Source organism: Pipistrellus hanaki (assembly GCF_964339955.1).
Source record: "Pipistrellus hanaki genome assembly, chromosome: 12".
NCBI classification, from domain to species: domain Eukaryota; kingdom Metazoa; phylum Chordata; class Mammalia; order Chiroptera; family Vespertilionidae; genus Pipistrellus; species Pipistrellus hanaki.
Window position 1 is genome coordinate 13,506,817 of NC_140514.1, and position 27,084 is coordinate 13,533,900.

At 44.4% G+C, this 27,084-nt stretch overlaps 1 protein-coding gene across 3 annotated transcripts in view; it reads right to left on the reverse strand.

Moving 5' to 3' along the window:
- Nucleotides 1–4,717: 4,717 nt before the first annotated feature.
- Nucleotides 4,718–27,084, reverse strand: part of CLIP4 (CAP-Gly domain containing linker protein family member 4) — a 48,796-nt gene continuing 26,429 nt past the window's right edge. For 2 of the 3 annotated variants that reach the window (XM_084900785.1, XM_084900784.1), the window contains exons 10-16: nucleotides 23,282–23,371; nucleotides 22,370–22,513; nucleotides 19,896–20,030; nucleotides 16,718–16,841; nucleotides 11,182–11,246; nucleotides 8,356–8,428; nucleotides 4,718–6,925 (exon numbers count right to left, since the gene is read on the reverse strand). In XM_084900785.1, the coding sequence (XP_084756911.1) occupies nucleotides 6,613–6,925; nucleotides 8,356–8,428; nucleotides 11,182–11,246; nucleotides 16,718–16,841; nucleotides 19,896–20,030; nucleotides 22,370–22,513; nucleotides 23,282–23,371 (944 nt within the window). In that variant the 3' untranslated portion in view covers nucleotides 4,718–6,612. The remainder of the gene's footprint in view (nucleotides 6,926–8,355; nucleotides 8,429–11,181; nucleotides 11,247–16,717; nucleotides 16,842–19,895; nucleotides 20,031–22,369; nucleotides 22,514–23,281; nucleotides 23,372–27,084) is intronic. The other variant, XM_084900786.1, reaches the window with a different exon arrangement.

Below are 27,084 nucleotides of genomic sequence, written 5' to 3' on the forward strand. Positions count from 1 at the left end.
TAATCTATACTAATAAAAGGATAATATGCTAATTAGACCAAACATCTTCCAGACATCCATCTGGATGTCCTACCCGACAAAGCCATGGTGATGGGAGCCAGGCAGAGGTGGTTAGGGATAATCAGGCAAGCAGGGGAGGGCAGTTAGGGGTGACCAGGCTGGCAGAGGAGGGCGATTAAGGGCAATCAGGCCATTAGGGGAGGGCAGTTAAGGGGCAATCAGGCAGGCAGGCAGAGTGGTTAGGGGCGATCAGGCAAGCAGGCAGGTGAGAAGTTAGGAGCTAGCGGTCCTAGATTGCAAGAGGGATGTCCAATCACTGGTTTAGGCCCGATCTCTGTGGGATCGGGCCTAAACCAGCAATTGGATATCCTCCGAGGGGTCCCGGATTAGAGAGGGTACAGGCCAGGCTGAGGCACCCCCCTCCCCTATGCACAAATTTCATGCCCTGGGCCTCTAGTAAAATTAATAATTCAATACTAAAATGTGTTTTGAATACTTACAGCTGTAAACCTACTTTTGCCCCACCCTGGTTTTACCATTGCTCAGCCCCCAAGAGAGGACAGTTACTTAAACTCCTACTCTCTCATTTAAAAACATCAGCAGTTTGGTCTCAAAGGCCCCTTCCAACTTGAAGTCTGGGATTCTGCAAGCCTCCTCTTCGGAGAATGTAAATTCCATCCATCCACAAGACATGCCTGGGGTGTATATATGTTCTTGACCTTGACTCTTAGAGCATTTAGAGCCAATTAATTCAGTGCACAATCCCGGGGAGCCAAATTATACTTAATCTTTATACGGAAATGGACCAGAAAGAAATTTAGTATTAGATCACTGTTTACTCTTTCTATTCAGAGATTTCTTCAACAAATGATAAAATCGTTACCATAGCAGAATGAGGTTAGTCAGGGTAGATTCCTGGAAGAAGCAGGGCTGACAGGACTGAGACTCCTGTCCGTCAATGACCTTCACCCCTTCAGTGGCACACACTTATCTCTCTCTGGTTACATTTGCCACAAGTGAGGCCTTATTATCAAAGTAAAATTATAAAATGTACCTTCTGAAGGGTTACCTTTACCACACCTAGTATTTGATGCCAGACCTGATACACTTTCTGTCGGCTGTCAGTTTGTACCTCCTGGGGCCCATCCCAAAGCAAAAAAACAGCACCCAGATGAGGAATTCATGAATAACAGAAGCAATTGCCACAGAATTGGATAGAACCCCTCTTTCCAGATTTATAGCTAAACCCACTGCCATTGGGAACCTGTGGTGAATGCTAGAGCTTCCTGGTGGGTCTAGAATCCCCAAAGACAGCCAATTCAAATAATCCACCAAAAGACAAGACTGGGAAGGCAAGTTACCTACATTTTAGTGCATCTGAAAGTTGAGGGGAAAAAATATTTTTGTATTATTTCAAAGCAGTATTTATATAGACCTTCACAGTTCTCAAAAGAAATAAAGTCATAGGAAAGAGAGACATTCTTTTTCCTCGAGCATGGACCAGGAAGCAGCTGGTGACAGAAGGTAAGCAGCTGAGCAGAACAGGACACTGGATCCCCCGCGTCACACACCAGTGTGCAGTGGGGCCCCAGCGATCTCATTCCCTGAGCTCTATTCCCTTCGAGAAAAACATCATTTGAGAAAATCACACTTTAACTAATATGACTAATCTGCTGGAATTCTTATTAGAGACCGTTGTTATTGGCAGGTTCGAGAAAGGAGACTGAAATTGTCCACCTTACTCTTCTCTGTCCATCATCCATAATGCAAACTCCACCTTCCCTGCTACCAACAAGGGACTTGTTATGACTATTAACACATTTTAAAATCCACCTCAGGATGCGTTTTCCAAAAGCTTTGGGTAGCGATACCCATCATTCATAAGGAGAACTGGCAGGGATGGCCCACATGGGACCTCCGCTGAACCCAGAGGTCATGTTCAGAAGGCCATGAAAAGAACAGCCTGACGCTGTGCGTAAAGTTTTAACGTGCTTTGTTTCCACACCAGTTTATTCTGATTTGTGTGAAAAATAATCTGTTCAGTCTTCAAGAGGGTACGTCTACTTCGAGGAAAGCAGAGGTGGAAGAACGTACCCTCCGTGAGATCTGACACGTGTCAGGAACACACATCGGCTGCTTAAACTTCCTACACTTCAGAGATGCTTCAGGCTCACATTCAGTACAAGCAGATTTCCGAGACTATTTCATTTATCCAATTTGAACAACACTAAGTGCCCACTCCTGAGACTACATGCTCCAGACAAAGAAGCTCGCATCCCTCCACGTACGCTTCCTCCCCCCCCACCACCACCCCCCCCCCCCCCATTACAAGGAGCTTTAGCAAAAACGTTGGTAGAAAAATTCCATCCGCCTATGCAATGGCATCACACCTGCTTGTAATGAAACGATCACGTGGCCTACTTGTCCAGCCCACACAGCTTCGTTAGGAATGCCTGCTGTGGCACATGTGTGTAAGTTAGGGGCTGTGTGTGGACCGAGGGGTATTCCTAAACATTACCAAACACGTGTGATAATGTGAGTTTTGTATTAACCAATGTATTTGTATCACAAATAAGTGTAGTGAAGCCACGGGCATGAAGAAAAATAAAAGGTAAATTCTCCTTCTGGCTTGCAGTGTGGCACATTACCTGTCTCCGAGTGAATCGCTTAGATAACAAATGTCTGGTGGGTACACGACTGGATCTGCTTCTTAATTAAGAATGAGTATTAACACAGGAGGTCTCAAGCCATCGGACTTTGTGGCTTAAAGAATGTTATCACAGTCTACATGCGTAGATCCAAAATAAACCTCTGAAATGAAACGCTGGGCGCACATGAGTCAGATCCAGTTCACTCTCCCTCTATCAGACACACACATCGCCATGTTCCCTACACGAGAGGTCAGCAAACAGGAATTCAGAGCCGGCCCCGGGAAAACACAAAGGCAGCTGCCTGAGGTGAGCCTGTGGTTGTCTTTCTTGCCCCCTTTTCTACCCAACACCCAACATTTTCTATCTCCTTCCTGTCACTGTTCTAGGGGAAAGCTGGGCTACATGCCCTGTTTCCTCCCTCGCTAATAAGACTCCCAGGTGCATGGCCGGCGCCCAAGGCCCCTGTGAACTCAACAACACCTGCTGCCGACACTTGGCGGCTGCTGCCTCTGGAACTCAACCAACATTACCAAGCACCACAGGAGCCGAGAATCACGCAGGTGCTGGGAACTAAGCGATGAGCGAAGCAGCCAAATAGCCAGCCCTCAGGCCACTGAGAGGAGAGAGAAATAGCAAGCAAAAATGTTACCGTGACCAAGAGTGCTAAGTGCTAGGGAGATAAAGTAAACACGAGGGGGAGGACAAGGGGTCCGGAGAGGCTGGGGAGGGTCTCAGAGCGGGCCCACAGTCTAGACCAGTGTTTCCCAACCTTCTCTCATGATGAGAATCACCTGGTGGAGTTGTTAAAACACAGATTCCTGAATCCCAACTAAGAAGTGCTAAACTAGAATTTTTGAGAACATATAGATAAAATTGCATACCTAACTTAGTGCTCTGTATATAACATCTGTCTTAGAGCACTAGTTAAGTATACAATTTTACCTATATGTTCCCAAAAATTCTAGTTTAGCACTTCTTAGTTGGGATTCAGGAATCTGTGTTTTAACAACTCCACCAGGTGATTCTCATCATGAGAGAAGTTTGGGAAACACTGGTCTAGACTCAGATCAGTGAGCATCTGTATCTGAACACTTTTAAGCACTCTCAAATATCCCCACCAAGTTATCCTAAAACACAAAGAGTTTTTAGTAGAATGCAGATAATCCTGTATAATAAAAGCCTAAGTGGTGTCAGACAATGTCGTCACAAGATGGCTGCCGCAACATCATTACAAGATGGCTGCCATGATGTCATCACAAGATAGCCACCCCACATCGTCACAAGATGGCTGCCACAAGATGCCTGCCCCATGTCACGACAAGATGGCCACCCCACATCATCACAAGATGGTCACCACAAGATGGCCAGCAGAGGAGGGCAGTAGTGGGCAATCAGGCCAGCAGGGGAGAGTAGTTGGGGGAGATCGGGCTGTCAGTGGAGCAGTTAGGCATCAGGCAGGCAGGCAGGGGATAGATTAGGGGACAATCAGGCAGGCAGGGAGGCAGACAGGCAGGAGACAGGCAGGCAAGTGGTTAGGAGCCAGCAGTCCTGGATTGTGAAAGGAATGTCTGACTGCTGGTTTGGGCAGTTGGGGGTGACCAGGCTGGCAGGTGAGGACAGTCTAACAGCCCAATATCCCCCAAGAGGTCCCAGACTGGAAAGAGTGCAGGCCGGGCTGAGGGACACCCCACCCTCCCATCCCTGTGCACAAATTTCATGCACTGGGCCTCTAGTTGTTTATATGTTTTTAAATCTAACTTCAAAGTGTTCTGCCCTACCTTACATAAACCAATGAAATCCCACTGGTATAAAAGACAGTTAAGCAATTTTAGAAAACTATAGAAACACATTATTTTCTTAGGTGGCTCTCTGTCCATCAACACAATATAATAGGGGGTGGCTAGAAACACATCTTTATTGTTGAGCAGAAAGCATGACACTTCTTAAGACACTTTATGAGGACAGGACAAATCTGAATCATTATTGTAAGGAAAACAAGTCACGTCACTGAGAAAGGCAGAGTGGTGGGAGGAAGGAGGGGGAAATGACAAGATACCATTCCAAAACCAAATCGCTTCCCTTTTATTAACGCTTAAGAAGTGAATTTTGACATCAATAAGCAAAACAAATGAAAACATCAAATTTGTTATTAATAGCATCTATAAACATACACATTACATGGATTTAATAATCCTAATCTAAATATGAGAATTATTCTGATCTCAAAATGCAACGCTGAATTGTGTTGCATTACTTATAGTGTTTTATAGTCAACAGGAAGAATTATAGACCCCAAGTTCAATATAATCAGGGATTTCATGTCAAGGTATAAATAGAGTCTTTAAGAAATAAGCTATATAATAAAATAAGTTTACTTTTGAATATCAGTACAGTCATTTTCTTCAGTCAATAAAAATATTCCTTGGTTATAAAGCAGCCTTATTTTGCACATGTATTTCAGGAAAATAGCTCTAACAATATTTGAAATGCCACACTTCTTTTTAAAAAGGCGGCAAAGCAACAGAATTCTGATTTTTAAATAGTATATTGCAAAATAGTTCAACCTAGTATTTCTAAGCACAAAGTAAGCTCCATTCCGAAGGAGGATTTTAATCTTATAAAGCAAACTGTTCCGATAGTTCTGTTGTAGATTAAGGTCTAAATATCTGCAAATAGGGATCAATCATTACACATACAGGACCATAAACTTCAATACGTATCCACAACACATATGTTTTGCATTATCACCTCACTCTGTTATGAAGAGCACTTTGTCAACACGAGCTCCACAAAAAAATAAAACCATGATGACTCGGCCCTGAGGCTGTAACAGAATGGCTTGCAACAAATGAAAATACAAAACAGCAACAAGAGCGAACACCAGATTTATGAATAAAACACACACACAAAAAAAATGAGAAATCATAACATTTAAATGATTAACTATTACATTCTTCCTAACACATCTTAATTTGCTCTCTTCTCTTCAATATAATTTTTTAAAGTTTTTCTTACCCCAGGAGGAAAAGATGGCAAAGATGAAAGTGCATCATATTGTAAAAGTGCTTCGTGTGTGTGTGTGTCTGTGTGTGTGTGTGTGTGTGTGTGTGAGATCTGTCCAATAAGGAAGTTAAATAAGTATGTGCAAAAGTCCTCATTATGACTTGAACTCATAGACCTAATCGTCATTTTTATAATTCATCCAGATGAGTTAGGCACCGATGCAGAAGAGAAAGCTGAGAGTATCCGCTCTGTATAGAGGAGAGAGCCCGAGCCACGTTCAGAAGACCCGCCCCCTCCTCAGGCCTTAGCCATCCAGTGGTCGAGGGTGAGGAAACCGCTCAGGCGCCATGTCTGTGCTTGGCGATGGACGCCAGGCTGAGCCAGGCGCCTCCAGGGCCCCGTCCAGCTCCGAAGCCCTAACCTAGCTTTCCATGAGGCCCTCCTGAAAGGGCAAATAACTTTGCCCCAAACATGAAAAATACACTAATCACAGGAGCTCCTTATTGCACGACTAGTGAGGACCGTAAGGAAAACCCCGAAATACTTGACAGGAAAAGGCCCTATGACATCAGATGTCACCAAAGCTGGGCCAGCCCGCGGGCAGGAAACACCCAGCGCTGCGCACGGGTGAGATGTGGGCAGCAGCAGCGGGCCCACCGCGGGCACCTTTACCCACGTCTCGGAAGGGTCTTGAGCTTCAAAAGCTTTTAAAAACGCTTCTTTCCAAACTGTTCTGGGGGAACACGACCCCCACAGTTCACAGTGCTAGCTTGTCTCTCTGGATTGTTGTGCGGTTTTTAGGAAGATGGCCATATTTTCAAATTTTAAATAGTGGCTAATTAGACATTTGCCACCGACTATGTCTTACACACACACGCACACGCACACGCACACGCACACGCACACGCACACGCACACACACGCTCACACGCTCACTCACCGGCCACCCCGGCGGTAACTAGCAGCTCTCCTCCACGAGCTTGGAGCCCTTTATTCCGCGGTAGGTCACGCGGCTGGGCCGCACCAGGACGCCGTGGTTGGGCTTGCAGGTGAAGTAGCGTGTGTCGCCCACGGCGCCGTCGTTCCTGCCCTTGGCGCTGCGCAGCTCCAGCCCCAGCCAGATGCCCAGCGCGAAGTCGGTGGGGCCCACGTAGCGCACGGTGCCCATCTCGTTGGAGCTGGTGAGCAGCACCTGGGCGCCCTCGTGCAGCCGCGCGCCCTCCGCGCCCGGGCCCGAGCCGCTCCAGCTGCGGCGCAGGGCGGCCTTGGATCTGTCCGCGGGGAAAAGGGAGAACAAGGCTGAGGGCCAGGGCCAGGTGGTGCCACTTACCGTCCTCGTTTCCCCTGCGGGTCATGGCTCAGTCACAGGAGCGAGCACTGTGTGTTCACAGCTTGAGTTGTTTAGTCTAAACAGCAACAGCAGAATAAACTTTTGACATTTTGAAAGGTTTCCCTTTTGACGATTTTAATACTATTCTAATCTGGATTTAAGAGAGAGAGAGAGAGAGAGGGAGAGAGGAAGAGTGTCCTGGCTGGTGTGCTCAGTGGTTGAGCATCATCTCCTGCACCAAAAGGTCACTGGTTCAATTCCAGGTCAAGGCACATGCCTAGGTTGTGGGTTTGGTCCTGGTCAGGGTGCATATGGGAGGCAACCAATCAATGTTTCTCACATCTGTTTGTTTCTCTCTCCCTCTCCGTGCCTCTCTCTCTAAAAATCAACAAAACATGTTTTTAAAAATATACACACACGCACATACAACACACACCCACCCAGTCCTTCTAGACAGCATCTCATAGGACCTCTCTGAGCCTCAGGACCCGCCGGGGCTCTCAAATGACATGTCAGCCTCCGCACATTGTCGCCAGGGTATTACATAGATGCCTGCCTGTGGCTCAGCGGCTGGCCACGACCCTGAGCTTGGGCTCTCGTTTCTAGTAGCTTCTAGGGACCCAAGACTTAAGCGAGGCTATGTACTGCCCCATTCAGGAACAACCCCCCCCCCCCCTGCCCCCTGTCCCCTGCATTGTTCAAAGATTCACTGGAAGGAATTAAGTTTAAAAAAGAACTCCTTAACCCAGACCATCTAGAAGAGCCTCCCATTTCTCTAAGAGTAAAATCGTTTCTAAAAGTCTCAGAAAACTATTAGGGAAGTAAAGTGGGTGTGGGGTAAATAAATGTAAATGAAAAAGAGAAAAAGAGATTCTCTCTAGATGTGTACACATATACCTTAATTTAAAAAAAAAAAAAACGGAAAAAAAGGAAAAAAAAAAAAAAAAAGAAAGAAACAAACCAATAGACAGAATGCATTGTGACCAGTATAGTCCCAGAGAAGGAGTGTTTTTTTACTGGTAAGATTACCTTATGCAAACAGGCCTGGCATGGCTTTCATACACTGCTGAAAACAGTAAATCAACTCTTTAATTAAGCAGCATTTTTTTAAAATCAGTCCCCCCTATTCAGTGATAACACAAATGTAAATTCCTGCGACCTTTATTGACGAACTAAACCAATTCGAAAATATATGCAGCGCGGCTCAGTCCGGCGACGTGTGTACCAGCTCCTCTCAGCGCCCATCCCTCGCTTCCCTGACAATGCGATCCGACCCGCCAGGTGAGAGGTACAAAACCCCCGTTTTGTCCTCCGCAGACTCCTGCCCTGCTCCTCTCCAACGGTGTGTTTCTAAGTCTTCTCCATACTCACTTGGCAAAAGCGTTTCTCCGGTTAATCTCTTTCTGGGAAGAAGCCGAGGTGGTGCTGAAGCTTCTCCTAAAACCTAAACATGCAGGTTAAGGTCAGAGGAGGGAAAACACCGCCGTGTGTCCCCTTATGAAAAGTTATCTTTTATCATCCCTCCCGCAGATGTCCTGCCAGTTCCAATGTTCCTTTGGAAAGAGGAAGCACGGAACATAAGTGCATCCAGAATATAGACGTAGTTCAGATTTCACAACAAATTTGAATCTGACCTTTCTCACACAGAGTGCATGTACGCGAGCAAGTTATGATCATGACACTACATTCAGAAGTTTTATTAGAAAGGTTCTTGGAAACCAAATTACACTGAAGTATATATTGATAAAGCTGAATCGTTTTTTTCCTCAAATATTAATCTGGATAAATCATATTAAAAAAGACAAAAAGGTTTAAAAACACTATCACTAAATATATCCGATTTGTTAAATAATAAAATTTCAGAGCTGATGACTGCTGCCATCCCCAAATGATAGCGTAATCTAAAAAGAAAAAGAAAAAAGATTTCACAAAAGGTAAATTTCTAAAAAGATGTTTTTAAAAAGAAGGGACTTCCTGCTCTGGCAGTTAGTGCAGACCCAATGAATGAAGCTCTGGACTAAAGTGAGTATCATTTTAAATAACTATGATGCACTTAATGCTGTTGAGCTAACATGAAAGGCCCAATTTCAGTGAGGCCAAAACCTAAAAAGAGAAACCAGGAGAGGTAGCCAAGCACCAAAGCCATCTACCATCTCGAACCACAGGTGCCTCTGACTTCTGGGGAACGGGCCACCGCCTTGCTGCCTGCCCGACACAGGACACAGGGGCACAGGGACACAGGGGCGGCCAGACAGCTGCTGCCAGCAGGGGGACTCTCTCAAGACTCCTGGTTCAAGTGAGGGCCCCAGGCCGCTCCCCTCAGTGTAAGGTTAGCAAGAAACAAAACAAAACACCATTTGGACAACGACAAAGGTCAACCTAAATGCTCAAAGCGCAACATTTCCTCCCTCAGAATTTAGGGTCATGTGTGCAGTTCATTTTGTCTGTGTGACATTTTGAAAGCTGCAGGGGCTATAGATTAGAACAGCCCCAGGCTGGGCAGTGCCTCGAGACAACAGGCTGAAGTAAATACAGTCTCTGGAGGCATCAACCGAGGCCTCACAAATCCCCATCTACTAGATCCGAGTAAAAGGAGCATCTCACAATAATGAACCACAAAACCCACCGCACAAAGGCACCATACGTTGGGCTAGACAGAAACAGACAGCAGACTCAGAATCACAAAGGCGTCAAATATTGAATGATTTGACATAAAATAAGAGATAACATTGAAAATATTCAAAGACATATAAGAAAACTTGAGAATGGGGAAAGAATAAATGACAATAAGTAACCACCAAACAGATTTACCAAAAAAAGAAAACTTTATAATTAAAAACTGTGTGGTTAGATTACGCAACAGAATAAACATCGCTCAAGAAAGAACCAGGAAATGAAAAGATGGACGTGAAGATAATAGATGCCGTCCAGGGAGACAAAATTGTGAAAAAGCCGAAAGAGGCATGGGAAGGTAAGAAAGGCTACAGCTCGTCTGAGTTTCAGAGACAGACAATGAAGAGAATGAAGGAGAAAATATTCTAAGTCTATGGACAAGAATTTTTACAGAACTGGTCAGATACTAGTTCCCAGATCCAGAAAGATCCCTTATTCCAAACAGGATAAACAAGAGAAATCCCCACCTACACACATCACGGTGAAGCTGTGCAACACGAAGCGAACAGAGATCTAGAAAAGCAATCAGAAAGAAAAGACAAACCACCCACAACCGTGTGGACTGGACAGGCTCGGAGCTGGCTTATCAAAAAACACACAAGACAGAAAGCTGGTAGAATCATACTGCCAATGTGCAGGGAGAAAATGCCTTTCAAACTAAAACGGTCACTGAGTTTCCGTTTTACCCAGTAGAACTATCGTTAGAAAAAACAAGAACTTGGTACAAGCAGACCTCTTTCTAAAAGGACTTTTAAAGAATATACATGAGGTAGAAATAAAACAATCCTGGGTGGATGTTTTGAGGGCAAATGGCAAGGGCTGTTTGTAAACATGTGAGCAAATTAAATAAGCAATGATTACATATAAAAACTATTATAATGATGGAAAAATTGTGGGGAAAATAAAATAGAAACTGTATAACTCAGTTTTAAAACTTTTCTATTATTTGGAAAGAGTAAACATAATTATTATGTTTCTCTCTCTCTCTCTGAAATCATTTTAAAAAAAGAAGAAAGAAAGAAAGAACCCTGCCCTGGCAGAGGTGGCTCAGGTGGTTGAGCTGAGTCCATGCACTGAAAGTTTGCCAGCTGATTCCTGGTCAGGGCACATACTCAGGTTGGGGGTTCGATCTTCGATCAGGGAGGCATATGGGAGGCAGCTGATTGATGGTTCTCTCTCACATCGATGTTTCTCTCTCTCCCTCTCTCTAAAATCAATAAAAATGTGTTTTAAAATATATATATCAGACAAGCAATCAGAAAGAAAGGATAAAGAAAATAGAAACTGAATAACTCTGTTTCTATTTTATTGAGGACTAAAAAAAGGAGTTAGGGGAAAAACAAGGAATTCTGTCATTCAGATAATCGTCTTCAGCTTGGGGGCAGGTAACAGATCTGATTATGATTATATAAACTATACAAATACACTTTACACACTTTTTGTATACATATATACTTCACAATAAAATACTTCAATAAATAAAAGCAAAGGAATAGTTATTAGGAACATAAACCATAATCTTACCAGGATAAGAATGATTCTGTTTATTAGAAGAAATTTCCGAAAGTGTATCCAGGGAATCTGTTACTCTGTAAATAAAACAAGTAATGCAAACCTTATTAGAAGTTGCTGGTCCGCAGATTTAAGATTGGCTCTTAACCGTCTGAGGTTTCACACTAATGGTTTTCTCATTTCACTCATTCAACAAACATTTATTGAGCACCTATTATGAGCCAGGATGAACTTCAGTCTAGCATCAGGCACAGACAATAATAAAACAAGAGATCTTTGTTATCTAACAATAATTTGTATAGAAAAAAGTCAACTTAAAGTGAGTTCACTTAAGATAGGGCCCTGACTTTACTACTTTGCAACTTTATCTTCAAGGATGAAACTGAAAACTATGAAGATAATTTTATGTTAAATTTAACAAATGTTATAGTTGTAAAAATATCACATTCTTTTTTTTCTTATTAATCTTCATCCCAGTGTATTTTTCCTTTTTTTTTAAGAGAGAGAGTGAAAGAAAGAAAGAGAGAGAGAGAGAGAGAGAGAGAGAGAGAGAGAGAGAGAGAGAGAGAGAGAAACATCAATGTGAGAGAGACACATAGATTGGTTACCTCCCACACACACTCCAACCAGGGCCAGGGATCAAGTCTATAACCGAGGTAACATGTTCTTGACCAGAACTGAACCTGTGTCCCTTCCTGTGTGGGCCACCAACACTATCTACTAAGCCAAACTGGCTAGGGCATCACAGTCTTAAACTTAAGAAAGATATGAGCTGAGTCCGTGTGTGATTTTTCTGATAAAATTATATGGCTCAAACAACTCAACATTTTTTTACTTTATATTTGACTCTAAGCATAAACATAAAGGTCACTTTCCTGACAGGTTTGTCTTTATTTTTTAACTAGAGGTCAGATGCATGAAATTCATGCCCCCCCCCCCCCCCCCGCCCACTGGTCATTCCAGAAGGTCATTCAGCCGTCTGGTGTAATTAGCATATTAGCTCTTTATTATATAGGAAGATATTCAAATCATTACCTTTAAAAAGCCAATCCTAACAGTCTTATTTTCTTTCAGTTGTTTGCTGACCTAAATCTGCAAAGCCTTCGCTGTCAATCACTTCCTCCAGCACTCTGCTGCCATCAAGAAATCCTGCAACTCTTGAAATATTTGCAACTTCATCCTGCAACTTATATGCATCTTTTTTACATGATCTTCATCATACAGCAATCAATGACAGGCTCACGAACACAGAAAATATGACTTGATGAAAAGACAGATACTTGAATTAAGTGGTGATGGATAGTTGAGAACTTAATTCTAAAAGTGATTAGTTAATTCGTAATAAGGATCTATAAGTGAGAACTAAAAATAAAAAAATTAATACTATACTGATGCCCACTTGGGTAAAAAGATGGCTAGATACTAGCAGATAGATAGATACTTATATTTCTCTAAAGAAATGTTGGTTGATTGATAAGTTAATGGATGAGAGCTATAAACTAGATGACAGCTGGGTGTTAGTAGAAAGCCTCCACGCAGAGGAAATAACATGTGCAAAGATGCTGGACAAGAGGCACGTTTTTTAAATAGAAAAGTGGGGTGCGGAGGTGTGGGGGAGAGGAAGGCCAGCCACAATCTGGGAGAAGCCCTGTGCCACTATTTTATTAAGACTGCCCTCACGCAGCCCCTAGTTTTCAATTCTTCCTTCTTCACCCCAATAAATTCAATAAAAGGGATTAAACATTCTTCCTTAGGGAAGATCAGTGGAGTCTTTAGAGAGCTCAGAAGCTGGTTTAAATGAGAAGCTCCTCACAATCAGGGACCATGTCTGTTTTATTTGCTTACAGAATGCCTAGCGCAGCACAAAGTGCTAAAAGACACTTAATAGTATTTGATGGGGATGAATGAGACAATCAGAGGATGACAGGAAGACAGCTGGATCGAGACAGCGGTTCCTTTAGAGAGAGAGAGCCCCGTTTCTTTTAAGAGGGGCTGCTTTTAAATGAATCACCTTAAAGAAAACGAAATAGAAGGCGAGGGGGGAGAAACAAATTGGAAAACACGTGTTCCATTACCAAAGCGAGAAGAGGATGAGACCACATCAAAGAAAGCAGCTTCATAATCCCACAGGGAAGAAAGGCTGTTACGGCGTAAAAACACTGCGCTAGGCGTGATCGATTCTGGCGTGCCTACAGTGAGCCACCCTACGTTCTCCGGGTAATCGAACGTGAAATGAACAACCCCTGTCCTCCTGACTGCGAGACAAATTAAACTTGTAGGAGACTGTAGCAATGTGTTAATGAAGTTTTTCCAAAGTAATATGAGAACCCAGAAGACTGGCCCGTTCCACGTGGATTTTACTCCCAAGTCAATCACTTATAAGATACGGGCCCTGAAGAGAGCCACTGGGCCTCTTTTAACCATGACTAGGCTGCATGGGCTCAAACACCCCCCCCCCCCCGCCCCCTGACCTCTCTGTGCTTACTTTCCTCATCTGTGAAGGAGGCATAACCGAAATGCCTGGCCTGCAGCTGCTGCTGCGGTCTGTGCCGAGTGCCTAAAACAGTGCCGGCTGATAGTGCGGCAGACGGACACGCTCAGCCTCTCCGACACCGTCCTGTTCAGCTGTGTTCTTACACACAGACATGCCATCATTGGAGGAATTCTGCTGGTGGCTTGATATAAAAAAACAGCCCCTTCCGGCCGTGAAGACAGAAGAGAAGCAGTCCAGAGATGAAAGATGCTGACGTCGCTTTGCCAAACTACTAGCAGTCAGCAGCTGTGCGTCACTGCAGGTTGCCCAGGACCAAATCAGAGAAGGTCGGGCCTGCGTTACCACCATTTGTCCACCATCCAGAACTGAAATATCATTGCTGACATGTACACATAAGGAACTGTTTGACATTGAAATTGGGTCTCAAAAGAACTGTTGGCCCAGAAAGAAACTCACTACAGACTGATTCATTTGCCTTTCAGCGTGACGAATATTGCTTGTCTCATTTTCTAGTTGCACATGATCTCACTCATCTAGGGGAAATTATGAACAACATAGACTGATGAACAAGAACAGACCCAGAGAGAAGGAGGCATGGATCAGACTGTTAGACCTGAAAGGGAAGGTAGAAGAGGGTGGGGATAAAGGGGAGAGATCAACCAAAGGACTTGTGTGCATACATATGAGCCTAACCAGTGGTCAAGGACAACAGGGGGTGGGGGCATTCATGGGGAGGGGTGTGGGATGGGAATGGGGGGGATGAGGACAAATATGTGATACCTTAATCAATAACGAAATTTAAACAAACAAACAAAAAAACAGCCCCTTGCTAGGTAGGAGGTGCCTCTCCGGAGGGGATGGGGAAGATGTGTACAACAATAATGATTGCGTATCAAAGATGTGCAGGAGCCTCCCGAAAGGATGCAAATCAACTGGGGTCAACGGACTGAGAACGAAAGGTTTCAGGTCTTCCTGGGACTCCTGCAGGTGCCCAGACGTGTGCGGTCTGTGCGGCCCTTGTCCGTCCCCTCTCGCCCCTCCCACTTCCCCTTCTCTTGACATAAAAGAAGCCTGAACTCTGCACTTTCTTGGGATGGATTTGAGGACTCCCATCTCCTCAGTTGTTGACTTCTCTACCAATAAACCTTTTCTTGCTCCAAACTCTGATGTTCTGCGTTTTGGCCTTTCAAAATGTCAGGCACACAGACCTTGGATCAGTAACATTAATGCTAATCATTAGCTATGACCTCTTTTTCTTCATTATGAAATGACAACAACAACAAAAAACAGCAACCTTTCTAAAAGCGAGGTCTTTGAAAACAACAAAAAAAAATAGCAAACCTGGGCTGGGACCTATGTGCCCTTCACTAAAGGAGATCAGAAACACCCCCTCCCCCCAACCCCCACCCCATCCCCACCCTGCCCGCCCGCATACACACAGCCCATTCTGAGGTAAGAGTTATTCTGAGCTGAAGATCCAGGAGAATCAACACATGCCGGGGAAAGCTTTCTCTGGATGCTGCTAAAAATGGATCCTCAAGCTCAGAACTCGGTTGTTGTAAACCTCCTACCCAGGAGTTTCACCGAGCAGAGAGGACCGACTCAGCCATGAGAGGAGCCTAGAGTCGACACCACACCCAGACAGAGATCGTCACAAACCCTCCTACCTCCTGTCCGTTTTCCTAAGTGCCCACTCACCTTTCCTAACAACCATCTGCTCCCCCATGAGCAGCCTTCCCTGCCTCCTCCCCTATTAGGATGCTCTATAATGCTCCAACCTCGCCACTCCTTTGGGTATCATTTCTTCCTGTGATGTCCGTGCACGTAAAAATAAAATTTAATGAACTGATAATGTCTTTTCTCCTGTTAATCTAAGCTGCTGTCGGTTTAATTCATAGACCCCCACCCCAGTCCAGCTACTTCATCCTGAGAGTGAAGGAAGTTTCTCCTCCCCTACACTAGCTGTGAGACTTTAGCTAAATTTCTTTATCTCGTCCACGTTTCTTCACTTGTAATATGGGAATGCTCATAACGAAGTGCACTGCACGGAGCCCACCGCTCATCAGATGCTCAGTAAATGTTTGGATTAGCTCCTGCAATCTCCCAACTCAGCTGACAAAAAGTTATTAGGGTCAAATAAAGCAACATTTAATTGAAGACACTTTATAAACTGGAAAGCTTATATTAAATGCTATAGTATCATAAGTAAATTATATCATTATATCGAGTACATCGTAGAAGAAAATTAATACAAAAATTATAAGTCATTAGAGTGAGAAAGCAAAAGGATATAAAACCTGTTAAACGTGCCAGGAGTTGGCCACACAGTCCGGCTGGACGTGAGCTGGAGGAGACTCCCACAGTGTGACTGCAGACCCATCTCATGAATGTGGTTCTACCATAGACGTTATTTCCTGCTTAAGATTAGCATCCCACTTCCCAGCCACTGGAAAGCATGCCAAGCCAACCTCTTGCAGCACCTAAGTCATTCTACCGAGCGGCACCTGGAATTTCATGACGTCTGATTTTCTGAAACCAGAGTGAGCCAGTACAAAAGGTGCACTGTGCTAAGAGGAGCCACTGAGGAGGTATATTACACATAAATACTTGAAGCTTCGCTTCCCGCCGAAGATCTACTGCCTATCTATTTTTGAAAACTAAAGAAATCAGAGGAAAAGCCATTTTGGTCCCATTAGGTTTGCAGGAGGATGAATGGGGCGCCTGGAGCAATCAGAGAGCATTTTCACTTTTGTTTGCATGCCAGATTAGCTCGCTGCTCCCAGTGTTCGCGGCAAACGCCACTTCTTATAGCCTGCACGTACTCATGGGGTTTGCAAATGAGGAATAAAGGAGGATTTTAAAATTGCAAATCCTCAGCAAAGCAAATTTAGCTTTCCATGAGCCTCTCTGAAAGCAGTGGCTGGTTAACCCCCTGAAAGAAGACAGGAGCGTAATCGGTGCGCGGCTTCAATATAAAATTAGGGGCTCTGACTATAAACCACGGCAAATGACAAGGCGTTCTTGTGAATAAATATGAACTCCATTCTTCCTCACCTTTGTACCCTGGATGGGGGAGCAAATATTCCGTATCTTGGAGAACAGCTGAAATACTGCACGCCGCCGACGGAGCCGTCATTCTTGCCGTGCGGCTTCTCGAGCTCTATCCCGTACCACTGTCCTGGAAGGAGAACGGGCGCTTTAAGGGCATCTGCACTGGAGCCAAAGCGGTGATGCTGCTACCCAAACCCAAAGTCTGGATGGGTTCACAGCTTCACAAATGACCGAAATGAGGGATGACTGTCATGATCGTTCAGCTGTCAAAGGTTAAGACTGGAAAAGTTGAAAATGAACAGGGAAAACGTTTTACCAGCTTCACTGCAGAGTTGCACATTAAGAGAGAAAGCTAAAATGCACAAACTCTAATTTGGCAAGATTGGCTGTAATGCAAGTAATATGACCAGAACGTGTCTGAGAGCTGTGATGAGCCAGAGCTTGTCCTGGGCTGGGTGACATGGGCGGTGTCAGTACTGAGATGGATAAAGGAACCAGCAACCTCTTTTTTACTCCCAGTGTTAGACCACCACAAACAGCTCCTCAATCATTACAGGAGGACACAAATCAAATGGAAAATATGACTAGACATCATGGTAACTCTTATTTTTCCCCACTCGGGGTGAAAAGAAATATTCTTTTTAATCTAAATGAAAAGATGTAGGTTATCTAAGAGGAAGGATTTTTAAAAAGGCTTTTGAATGTTTAAAGGGGTCTAATCTGAGGAAAGTCGTAGGATTTCCTTTTCTAGAGCCCAAAAAGGATAGTCGGGCGGTAAATATTAGATAAGTGGACAAATGCTCTGAATGATTCTCAAATTGAGGGTGACTCAGGCCAGTTAAAGTGCCAAAAAATCCCATTTTTTATTAAAAAGGATAATACAGTACTCATTATATTTGGTCCCTTACAATCAGTATCAAATAAAAAAATGAGGATGTAGATATTAAGAAACGTATTGCAACTTATAAATTCCAAAATACAAAAATATTGTTTCCTTCCAATTACTAGTTCAAAGAGTCAGTTATATAATGTCTAAAGAAACAACCTGGAAGTTCTTAGTATTTTTCCCTCTTGAGCTCATTTTCAAATGTTGGAGTTTGGGTTGGAAAGATTGCAAGACTGTTTTGTAGTAAATAGTCCTACGTGTCTGAGAGCTGTGATGAGCCAGAGCTTGTCCTGGTCTTGGTGACATGGGCGGTGTCAGTACTGAGACGGATAAAGGAGCCAGCAACCTCTTTTTTACTTGTGCACAAGTACAGAGCAATGGATACAAACCTACTGCATGGCCCTAAGTAACGCCCTGAAAGTAGGTCATCACATTTTGGAACGTCATTAGCCAGGCTCATCTGGTGGCCGCCGTTATTTCTCTGAGTGCCAGAGTTAGAATTTTCCAAGTTTTAATTCCTTCTGCCGCTGATGTTTTCCTATATAATTTGTTGCATTTTCCCTTTTTATCAGTGATATATACCATGCAACTGCTACATGCTTACCATATAACTCTTGAGAATGTGTGACACACACAAAAAGGCATTATGACAAGTGTTATTAACAGCCACTACACATTGTCGGGTAGTGGTGAGGTACAGGTATCTTCCCATTTGAAAGACAATATTCTTTCAGAGGTGGCCCTGATACCAATGCTAAGGACACTAAACAAGACCCTCTCTGGGCTAGATCTTATCATTTATAAAACGCCGAGATAGGACCGCTGCGCCACAGAACTGAATGACGTAACTTTTGATGCCACGAGAAATATATGCTACTACTTTCTAAAAGGTGGAATGACTTTAACAAAAAAGTGTCTAACCTTTATTGTATTTGCTTATTACTCTCCAGATTTCTAAATGCTTCACATTAGGAATTTAAAAATTAAAAGTCAAACTAAATGATGAACCACGCCGGCCTTGTCTAACAAACCACAGAAAGGAAACTCGGAAGACATACTGCAACTGTGAAAAAACAACCTGCTTTTGGGATTCCTGAGTTTTTGAAAACTGTATTAAGAAGATCCTAACTATGCTCAATTACTACCTGGAGGCCTAAGAGAAACATGAATTATAAAGCACATGACCCCTCTCAAATCAACTAGTTGGACTACAATTACAAGTGACGTTAATGAAGCAACAACATGTGTGCAGACAATGCTGCATGACGCACTCATATTTCTGTGTGTTCCATGGACAGAGGCACTGACTGGCTTATTTACAGAGAACAAGCTTGGAGGAGACAGAGTCGTGCCCCCCCCCCCACTCCCACCCCCCAGAGCAAATGACAGACATGCTTACTGTCTGGTGTAAAGGTTCAGGTGCCTTAAGCTCACAGCTCCTGTCCTGGAGTATAAACCACTGGGCCTGCAGTGTCACCTGGCCCCCTAGCTCACCTTCAGGACTGGGGCCCAGGGAACTATTGCAAGAAAAAAAAGGTGACACTCTGGCTCCTGCTATTGTTGTGAGCATTGAAGTCCTCTGTCTCTGACCCAGGAGCCCCCAGTGTCTGCCTGCACCCCGGCAACCATTGGCAATCTACCTGGTTAGCTTGCAAATAGGATGAAAGCTCAGACCCTTCACAGGCTGCTGCAGGCTTTTTAAAAAATCATTGTTCTGGGCAACCTGGTCCCTCCAGGCAGCGATGCCACCATGTGTCAAAGCAGCACATTGCTACTTAGAACAGCCGAACATGGTTTCACTCAAGTGGCTTCTACCTGAAATTTCAGTCACTGGAAATGCAAAAGAAAAATAACCTTTGCTTCTGGACTCAATAGAAGTCTGGGTGGGAATTAATACATAAACACACAAACGTATTTCTAAGATCCCGGGGCATGCAAAAGCTTTGTCATTTTCCTGTGAACCTTGCTTGCTTTTCTCTGATAAAAGCTGTGCAGTGAACTCACCATCTACTCATTTTCAAGATTATCCTCAGCAAAAACCTAACGCTAACGTGTCTTCTCTTTGGTTGAGCACACTCAGCAATCAGTGAGACTAGAGAGTGACAACCACTTCTAACACTGGGCCACTTAAAACACAATTGGCAAGAAAATTTCTGCATTCTAATCACTGTTGTGCATTTCCTGCGCCACAGCTACCAATGGCTCCTCGGAAGTTCTCTGTAGTTGCATGTGACATGTTAAACCGTGTGCACTCTACAGAATTCGAGCTGAACGAAGCACGCACACACGCGTTACCTGGAGCAAAGTTTGTCGTCCCGAAGAACCTGATGGTGCCGAGCCGCTGGCCAACCACCAGCACCCGGTCCCCCAGCTGGAGCTCCCCCGCGGGGCGGGCACTACTTCCTCCAGAACTTGCTGAAGAATTCAAACCTGTGTTATCGGTTGGTGGGGGAAAGGGGTCATCGGTTGGTGTGGGAAAGGGGTTAGGGCAGGAAAAGAGGAGAAAAAACAAAGGGGAAAAAAATAAGAAAACACATTAGCCAAAAAATCACTACATTTTCTAACCAGTCCAGTAGGTTGAGATTTCGACATAGATCGTCCACAGCAGCGAGTGCCGACCTGTCCATCTCCTGGCACACATAAGCTAATGACTAAAATTCTGCGCATGCCAAAACATAATTTTTTGCCGATCTGACAAAAAAATTGATGCAATTTTGATTCCTTCACATCATTGTCATGTTGGCTGTTGTCATTTTTTTATTTGACAAACTAAGGGAAAGAGGTCAGTGCCCTTTACTAAGTCAACAGGAATTGCATGTTTTGAAAGTTCTTGTGAAGATCGCCAATCTACCCTTTTGTTTCTCTCATGTGAGGTCAAGCTACTCAAGGAGACGTGAAGAGTTGCCTGAGAAAATTCTGGCCGTGGGAACTGAACACACACAATTCCTGATCAATCTGTCCGAACTGCCCAGTGGCACCCGCTCCGAGAACAGAGGTTAGCACTCTCTGTCAAGGGCTGGAGAGTAAGTGCTTTCGGCTTTGTCACAACGACTCCGCTCTGCTGTTGCAGCACAAAAGCTGACATGGACAAGGGTGGGCGTGGCACGCTCCAATAACAGCTTATTTACAAACACTGGTGGCAGGTTGGATTTGGCCATGGGCTGTCATTGGCCAATTGTAAAGTCCTACAATTAGAGTCGTTCCCTGGGACTTGGTGTAAATGATACACATAGGAATGTGATTTGAGGTGAAATTGCTATAAGGTTCCAGTGACCCCCATCTGATTTCCTTATTAGGAACAAAACCCCTCATGTTGACTCAAGGCTAAACCCTGAAATGCCCTGTTAAACATCAGAAGTCCTGGAGAATCCTGCCCAGAGAGCTGTCCAATTATAACAGAGAAGAGGTGGGCCTGGTGGCTTCTCCCACCCCCACAGCCAGGCAGAACAGCTGTTATCTGGGGAGACCTAGAGAACCCCACAGGAGGGTAGGGGGTAAAGGGTACGTCACCCTGTGAAAGGGGAGAAACTATGGCAACAAGTAAACCCAGGGAGGAGGAGGAGGGAGACCTGGATAAAGGGCAATGCTAAACAACCCTAGGCCCTCAAGTAACTAATATCTCATAGCACTTCACAGTCTCAGCGTGTTTTTCATAAGAATTATAATCATAGGAAAGACACAAACTCAGAAATGAACTAAGACAGGGTGTTCACAGGAGCCAGGTGGCACACCTGGGTTAAACCCAGACTCTCAGGTTCAAGCTGCACAGATGCTGGCAGGGTTCGGCTGGTTAAAACCACATCTGAGCCGGACATCATGGTCAACGTATTAGGAGAGCCTCTGACCCTTCCTACAGGGTTTTAAATAGTGGGTAAAACTGGAGGAAGCATGCTTTTAAAATATGAAGATGACACAAAAGCATGTGCAGAAGCCAATATGCATGATGTGAGAAACGAAATTCTGAGGGTGAGAGCTCTCATATTAAATTACATGGAAACGTCCAGTCCTATAGGAGCAGCGACGTGAAGAGACTCCACAAGGCCCGTCTGAGCCAACAGCGCAGTGAGGTCGCCCACACTGCGGCAGTGTAGACTCGCTTGTACTGAGGCAAGGGCTCAGCTCACTACTGTCTGCCTGGCGGGGACTGGGGACCCTGTGGCGTGGGGAAGAGTTAACGAGACCTGGGACGCAGATGGACTAAACAGCAGCAGAGAAAGCAGCAGTCAGACCTGGGGGTGAAGCCCAGGGGAGCCACTTACACACGGCTATGGCTTTCCTCCCTCAGCCTCAGTTTCCTCATTCATGAAATGAGGTTAACATTGGTACCTATTCCATAGGTTTATTTTGAGAATTACATAAAATAAGGTATGTAAAGTGCCTAGAATAGTACCCAAAGTAGTAAGTATACAGTACATGTTAGTTATTATTTGGTTTATGTTGGGAAAGAGATAAGGAAGATAGCAAACCATACATTTCCAATTATCTGAGGGTGTGTCCCAGAGTTCCATAATGAACCTTAAGGGGTGGGAGGCCTTAGACACATGGGGAATAGAAGTCAACCAGATGGGTGAAAGGCTTGAGCAGAGGCTAGGCAAGGAGCTGAGAGTTGGGAAGGAGGCAGGGGCTGTGGGGACACAGGGAAGGGTGCAAGAGGTTCAATCTGATTGAAGTCAAGGGTTCCTTCTACACATTTAAAAAGAGCAAATCTACTTACAAACAGACCAAGATAAAAACCACCAAGAAAGCCTGGTTGAAAAAGCCATAGATACCAGCGCTGGCCCTCGATGGCGCAGACGGGCTTTTGCTCGTGGTCTGCTTGCCATTGCCACGTGCGTTCAGTTTCCTGGGGCGGCTCTGCTTGTGCTCCAAGGAAGATGCAGAGGACAAGCTGCTGATGGATCCAGGCAGGTGAACTGACACGGGGAAAGGAAAAGAACACGTCAAAGGGCGAGCACAGGAAGTGAGCCGATGAGACACCTCTCCAGGTAAATCCTCCTGAAACTCGCCACTTAGCTTCCCCAATTGTGGATTGCCTGGTGCTGAATTACATGCCTGGTTTCATGCAGAGACAGCTGATGCAGAAAAGACCTTATAACCCAAGCAGCTGTATTTTAAGGAATCAGACTGTCTGATGACAATCTTATACAGGACCACGTCGTCACATCAGGAGACTTCAGCTGACTACCTATCACTCCCTCCGCCTCTCACTTTAGATGGACAGTACAATCCCATCTTATTATGCAAACAACACTGCTAATATGTGTTAAGGTAACAAAGTTTAATATTTAAATGTGTTGAATTAACCTGAAGGCACGCAGGAATACTCCTGAATTTTCTATTCTTGATCTATTCAACCTGATGATTTGAAAGCTAAAGGCAACTTTAAATCTTTTTATCAAGCCATTTACAAAATGTAATGTCCTTTTGCTCTCAATATAGTTCTCTAATGTAAGTATGCAAGAGTGAACTTAGGCATTTTTGCACCTCGCAGGATTTTATATAAAAACATATACCTACTTGAGTAATTGCTGCTTAGGGGATTTTTCAAGGACAAATGTTTACTATAATGATTTTTCCCTGAAAAACTTTAAAATTTAGCCCCATAGAAGCTATGTCACTAAATTTCTGTAAAGTGCCATCAGGAGATGTCACTTTGAGGACAGGATTACAAAGTGTGTTACCATCTTTCTCCGTCACGGTTTTCGGTTCCTCACCAGCTGGCAGCGAGAGCGTCGATTCCGAAGTGCTGTCTCTTTTTGGTGGCGTTAACCCTGGAACACAGCAGGAAGCAAGCTCAGCAGGAAGAATTCTGCTTATCGTTACACATAAAAACAAACTTTCTTTTTCAGTACAGACAGCCCTTCCACCTAAATCTTACCCACTTCTGAAAACATGCTGGATAATAAATCCACAGACAGCAGGAGCCAATAATTCATTATTTAAAGGGAGAGGAAAAAAAATGCATTCATAGCCCACCTGAAAACCTGTTTCCCCAAATATCACTACAGTGTATTTTAAACGTACTTAACACTCCATTAAGAAATCTAAATAACAGAAAGCATTTACAGCACAGCTACTGGATTGTCAGACGTGCATGCACAAGGCTGGCCGGCAAAGCAAACAAATGCAGCTGAGCTGGGACAGTTGCACACTTGCGAGGACTTGCAAACGATTTACATCATTTCACAGGTATGAGCATGCAAGTTCATTATTTAGATACTAAACTTCAGGTAAAAACAAATTTCACAAGTAATTACTCATTTAAATGAGAGTCAGGTAGTAAAATATCCTGTATCCTTTGCCACTGGTATTTTGAAAATGACTACCCGACTCTCAATACACCCAACTCCCACAAAAAATTCACTAAAGAAAAAAAAAGCTCATGAATAACACTCTCCCTTATTAAGACTCCTGTTTCAATCCTAAAGAACCAAATTATGTAAACAATAAACCTAGGGCACTGCACCAGTTTTCAATTCCACCGACATCCATTCCTGTCCCACTCACTCACAAAGCACTCTGGGTGGAGAGCGGTGCTTGGCACTGTAGCATCGCAAACATGAAGAAGACATGGTCTGAGCCCTACAGGAGACCTGTCCTTGTCAGTGAGGTAGAAAGACATGGAGATGGATAACTAAAATGGGAGGACAATTTGATATAAGCACTAGCAGAAGAAGAGGGGACAATAATTGTGGCTACAAAGATAAATAAATGCCTCCACCAGATTGCGTGTTGAGATGGGTCTTGAGGGGTGGGTCTGATTTCTTCTAGAGCAGTGTTTCCCAAAGTGTGGTACGCGTACCCCCAGGGGTACGGGAAGAGTTTGGTGGGGGTACGCGTTGCACCGGAGTTTGGTGGGGATATGCACTGCACCGTGCTTAGCTGCACCTAATTCTACATTCTCATGAGTACGAGGGGTACTCAGCGTTACGAAAATTATAGAAGGGGTACGCATATGTCAAAAGTTTGAGAAACACTGTTCTAGAGAATACTGGAGGTGTGGTCAGAAAGAACTGGGGGTTAGGCTTTCTGGAGGAACCAAATAAAGTCTCAAAGACAGAGTCAGACAAGGATGAGCAGTGTGGCTGGAATAAAGAGTTGTCTGGGGCTGGGGGACAAGTAAACTGGAGAGATTCGGTCAGAGTAAAATCTTAGAAGAGGCAGTGCTGGCTAAGGACTGGAACCCTTCGATAAGGAGCGAGCCTCTGGCGGGTTTGGAGAGGAGGACTGGCAAGAACAGTTACAGGTGAATGACGAGACCCTGACAGCACAGTTGAGGCAGAAACTAGAGGAGAGATTGGACACAGAGACCAGGTAGAAGTTGTTACACAGGCCAGGAATGAGGCCAGAGCGGCAACAGCAGGAGCTGAATGGACAGGTGGGTAAGAGACTTTGGGAAACAACCCAGAGTGAATTTACTTTTCAGTTCTAAAATATCTGTTTGGTCCTTTCTTAATATTTTAATTTTTTGTTGAGATAAACCGGAGATTCACATGCAGTGGTAAGAAACAATACAGGGAGATCTTGTACACTTTCCCCCAAAGACAGCATTTTACAAAACGTATTATAACAACACTAGAGGCCTGGTGCACGAAATTCATGCAAGGGACTCAGCCCTCGCAACCCCAGCTTCATCTGGAAGGACGTCGGAAGGATATCCAGTCTAATTAGCATATTATGCTTTTATTATTATAGAAGACTAGAAGCCCGATGCACAAAATTCGTGCAAGAGTAGGCCTTCGCAGCCCCAGCGCCTGTCAGCTGCCTCAATCCTGGCTTTATCCAGAAAGTCATTCAGAAGGTTGTTAGACGGTATAGCCAAATTAGCATATTACACTTTTATTATTATACTAGAGGCCCGGTGCATAAAATTCATGCACTCAGGGGAAGGTGTGGGGATCCCCTTAGCCCAGCCTATACCCTCTAGCAGTCCAGAAGCCCTCAGGAGATGTCTGACTGCTACGGAGGCAGGAAAAGCTCCTGCCACTGCCACTTCACTTGCCAGCCATGAGCCCAGCTTCTGGCTGAGTGGTGCTCCTGCATTGAGCATCTGCCTCCTGGTGATTAGTGTGCATCACAGTGACTGATTGTTCTGCCATTTGGTCAATTTGCATATTAGCCTTTTATTATATAGGATTTTTAAAAATATATTTATTGATTTTTTTTTTTTACAGAGAGGAAGGGAGAGGGATAGAGTTAGAAACATCAATGAGAAAGAAACAGCTGCCTCCTGCACACTCCCTACTGGGGATGTGCCCACAACCAAGATACATGCCCTTGACCGGAATCAAACCTGGGATCCTTCAGTCCGCAGGCCAACACTCTATCCACTGAGCCAAACTATGCTTTTATTATTATACAATAGATAACAGGAATACTGACACTGATAAAATCCACTGATCTCAGATTACCCCCATTCTTCTGTGTGTGTGTACACATGCATCATTTGGTTCTTTTTTTATTTTCATTTTTGTACTGAAACTTTCCATTTGTTTAAGGAGTGTTTCCTTAATTCTAGGAGCACTGGTTATTGTATTTCTTTAAACTCTATATCATCTCAGGACAGGCATCTTTTGATCATCCTTTGAGAGAGATTGATATTTCCCTGATCATTCACATTTTGAGCAATTTTGGGTTGTATCCCATAGACTGTGAATATTATTGTAGAGGACTCTGGGTCCTGTTTAACTCCAATGGAGATGTTGTTTTGTTTTGTTTTGTCTTGTTTTGGCCAGAAGTCGACCCAGTTAGGTTCAGGCTGAAAGTTCCCCACCTTCTGTGACTGTGGTTCCAATGTCAGTCCAGTTGCCAAAGCCCTTTTGCGATCCATCTCATGTGTTGTGCCACCTAGCACCAGTGTGGGACCAGGCAGATCCGAGCAAATCCAACCTGGGAGTAAGCCCAAGACTTCACACCCAGCATGTTCAGGTCACTTTCTTGAGCTCCCGCCCATCCATGGTCTCCCTGATATTTTCCTACCCGGGCGGGGGGGGGGGGGGGGGGGGGCGGGGGGGGGGGGATACCCCTCCTGGTATTCTGGATACAATGTCTAGGTTTTAATTCCCAGCTCTGTCCTACCATCTCCTGAAGCAGATTCTGCCTTGGGGCAAGGTGTGAAAATAAAAGAAGGAAAACTAGTGGGGATTCCAGGCATGTTCTTGGGACCCCAGTTTCTCTGGTCAGAGGCAAGGGTTCTCCCTTGGGGGTCAGGGGCCTGTTGCACCACACAGGGCTGCCCAGGGTGAGGTGGGGAAGAGCCAAAGGGGGAAGGAAGCACTCAGGAAGATTTCCTCCACGTTCTGTCTCCCAAACGGGAAGTGGAGGGCTTCTCTTTGAGCTTTTATTCCCTGTCTGCTTGGAACTTCGGGGTTTGAGCTTAAAGGATTCCATTTACAATAGCTTCAAAAAATATGAAGACCTAGAAATAGACCTAACAAAACAGGTACAAGACATCTGTAGAGAAAGTTATAAAATCTGATTAAGA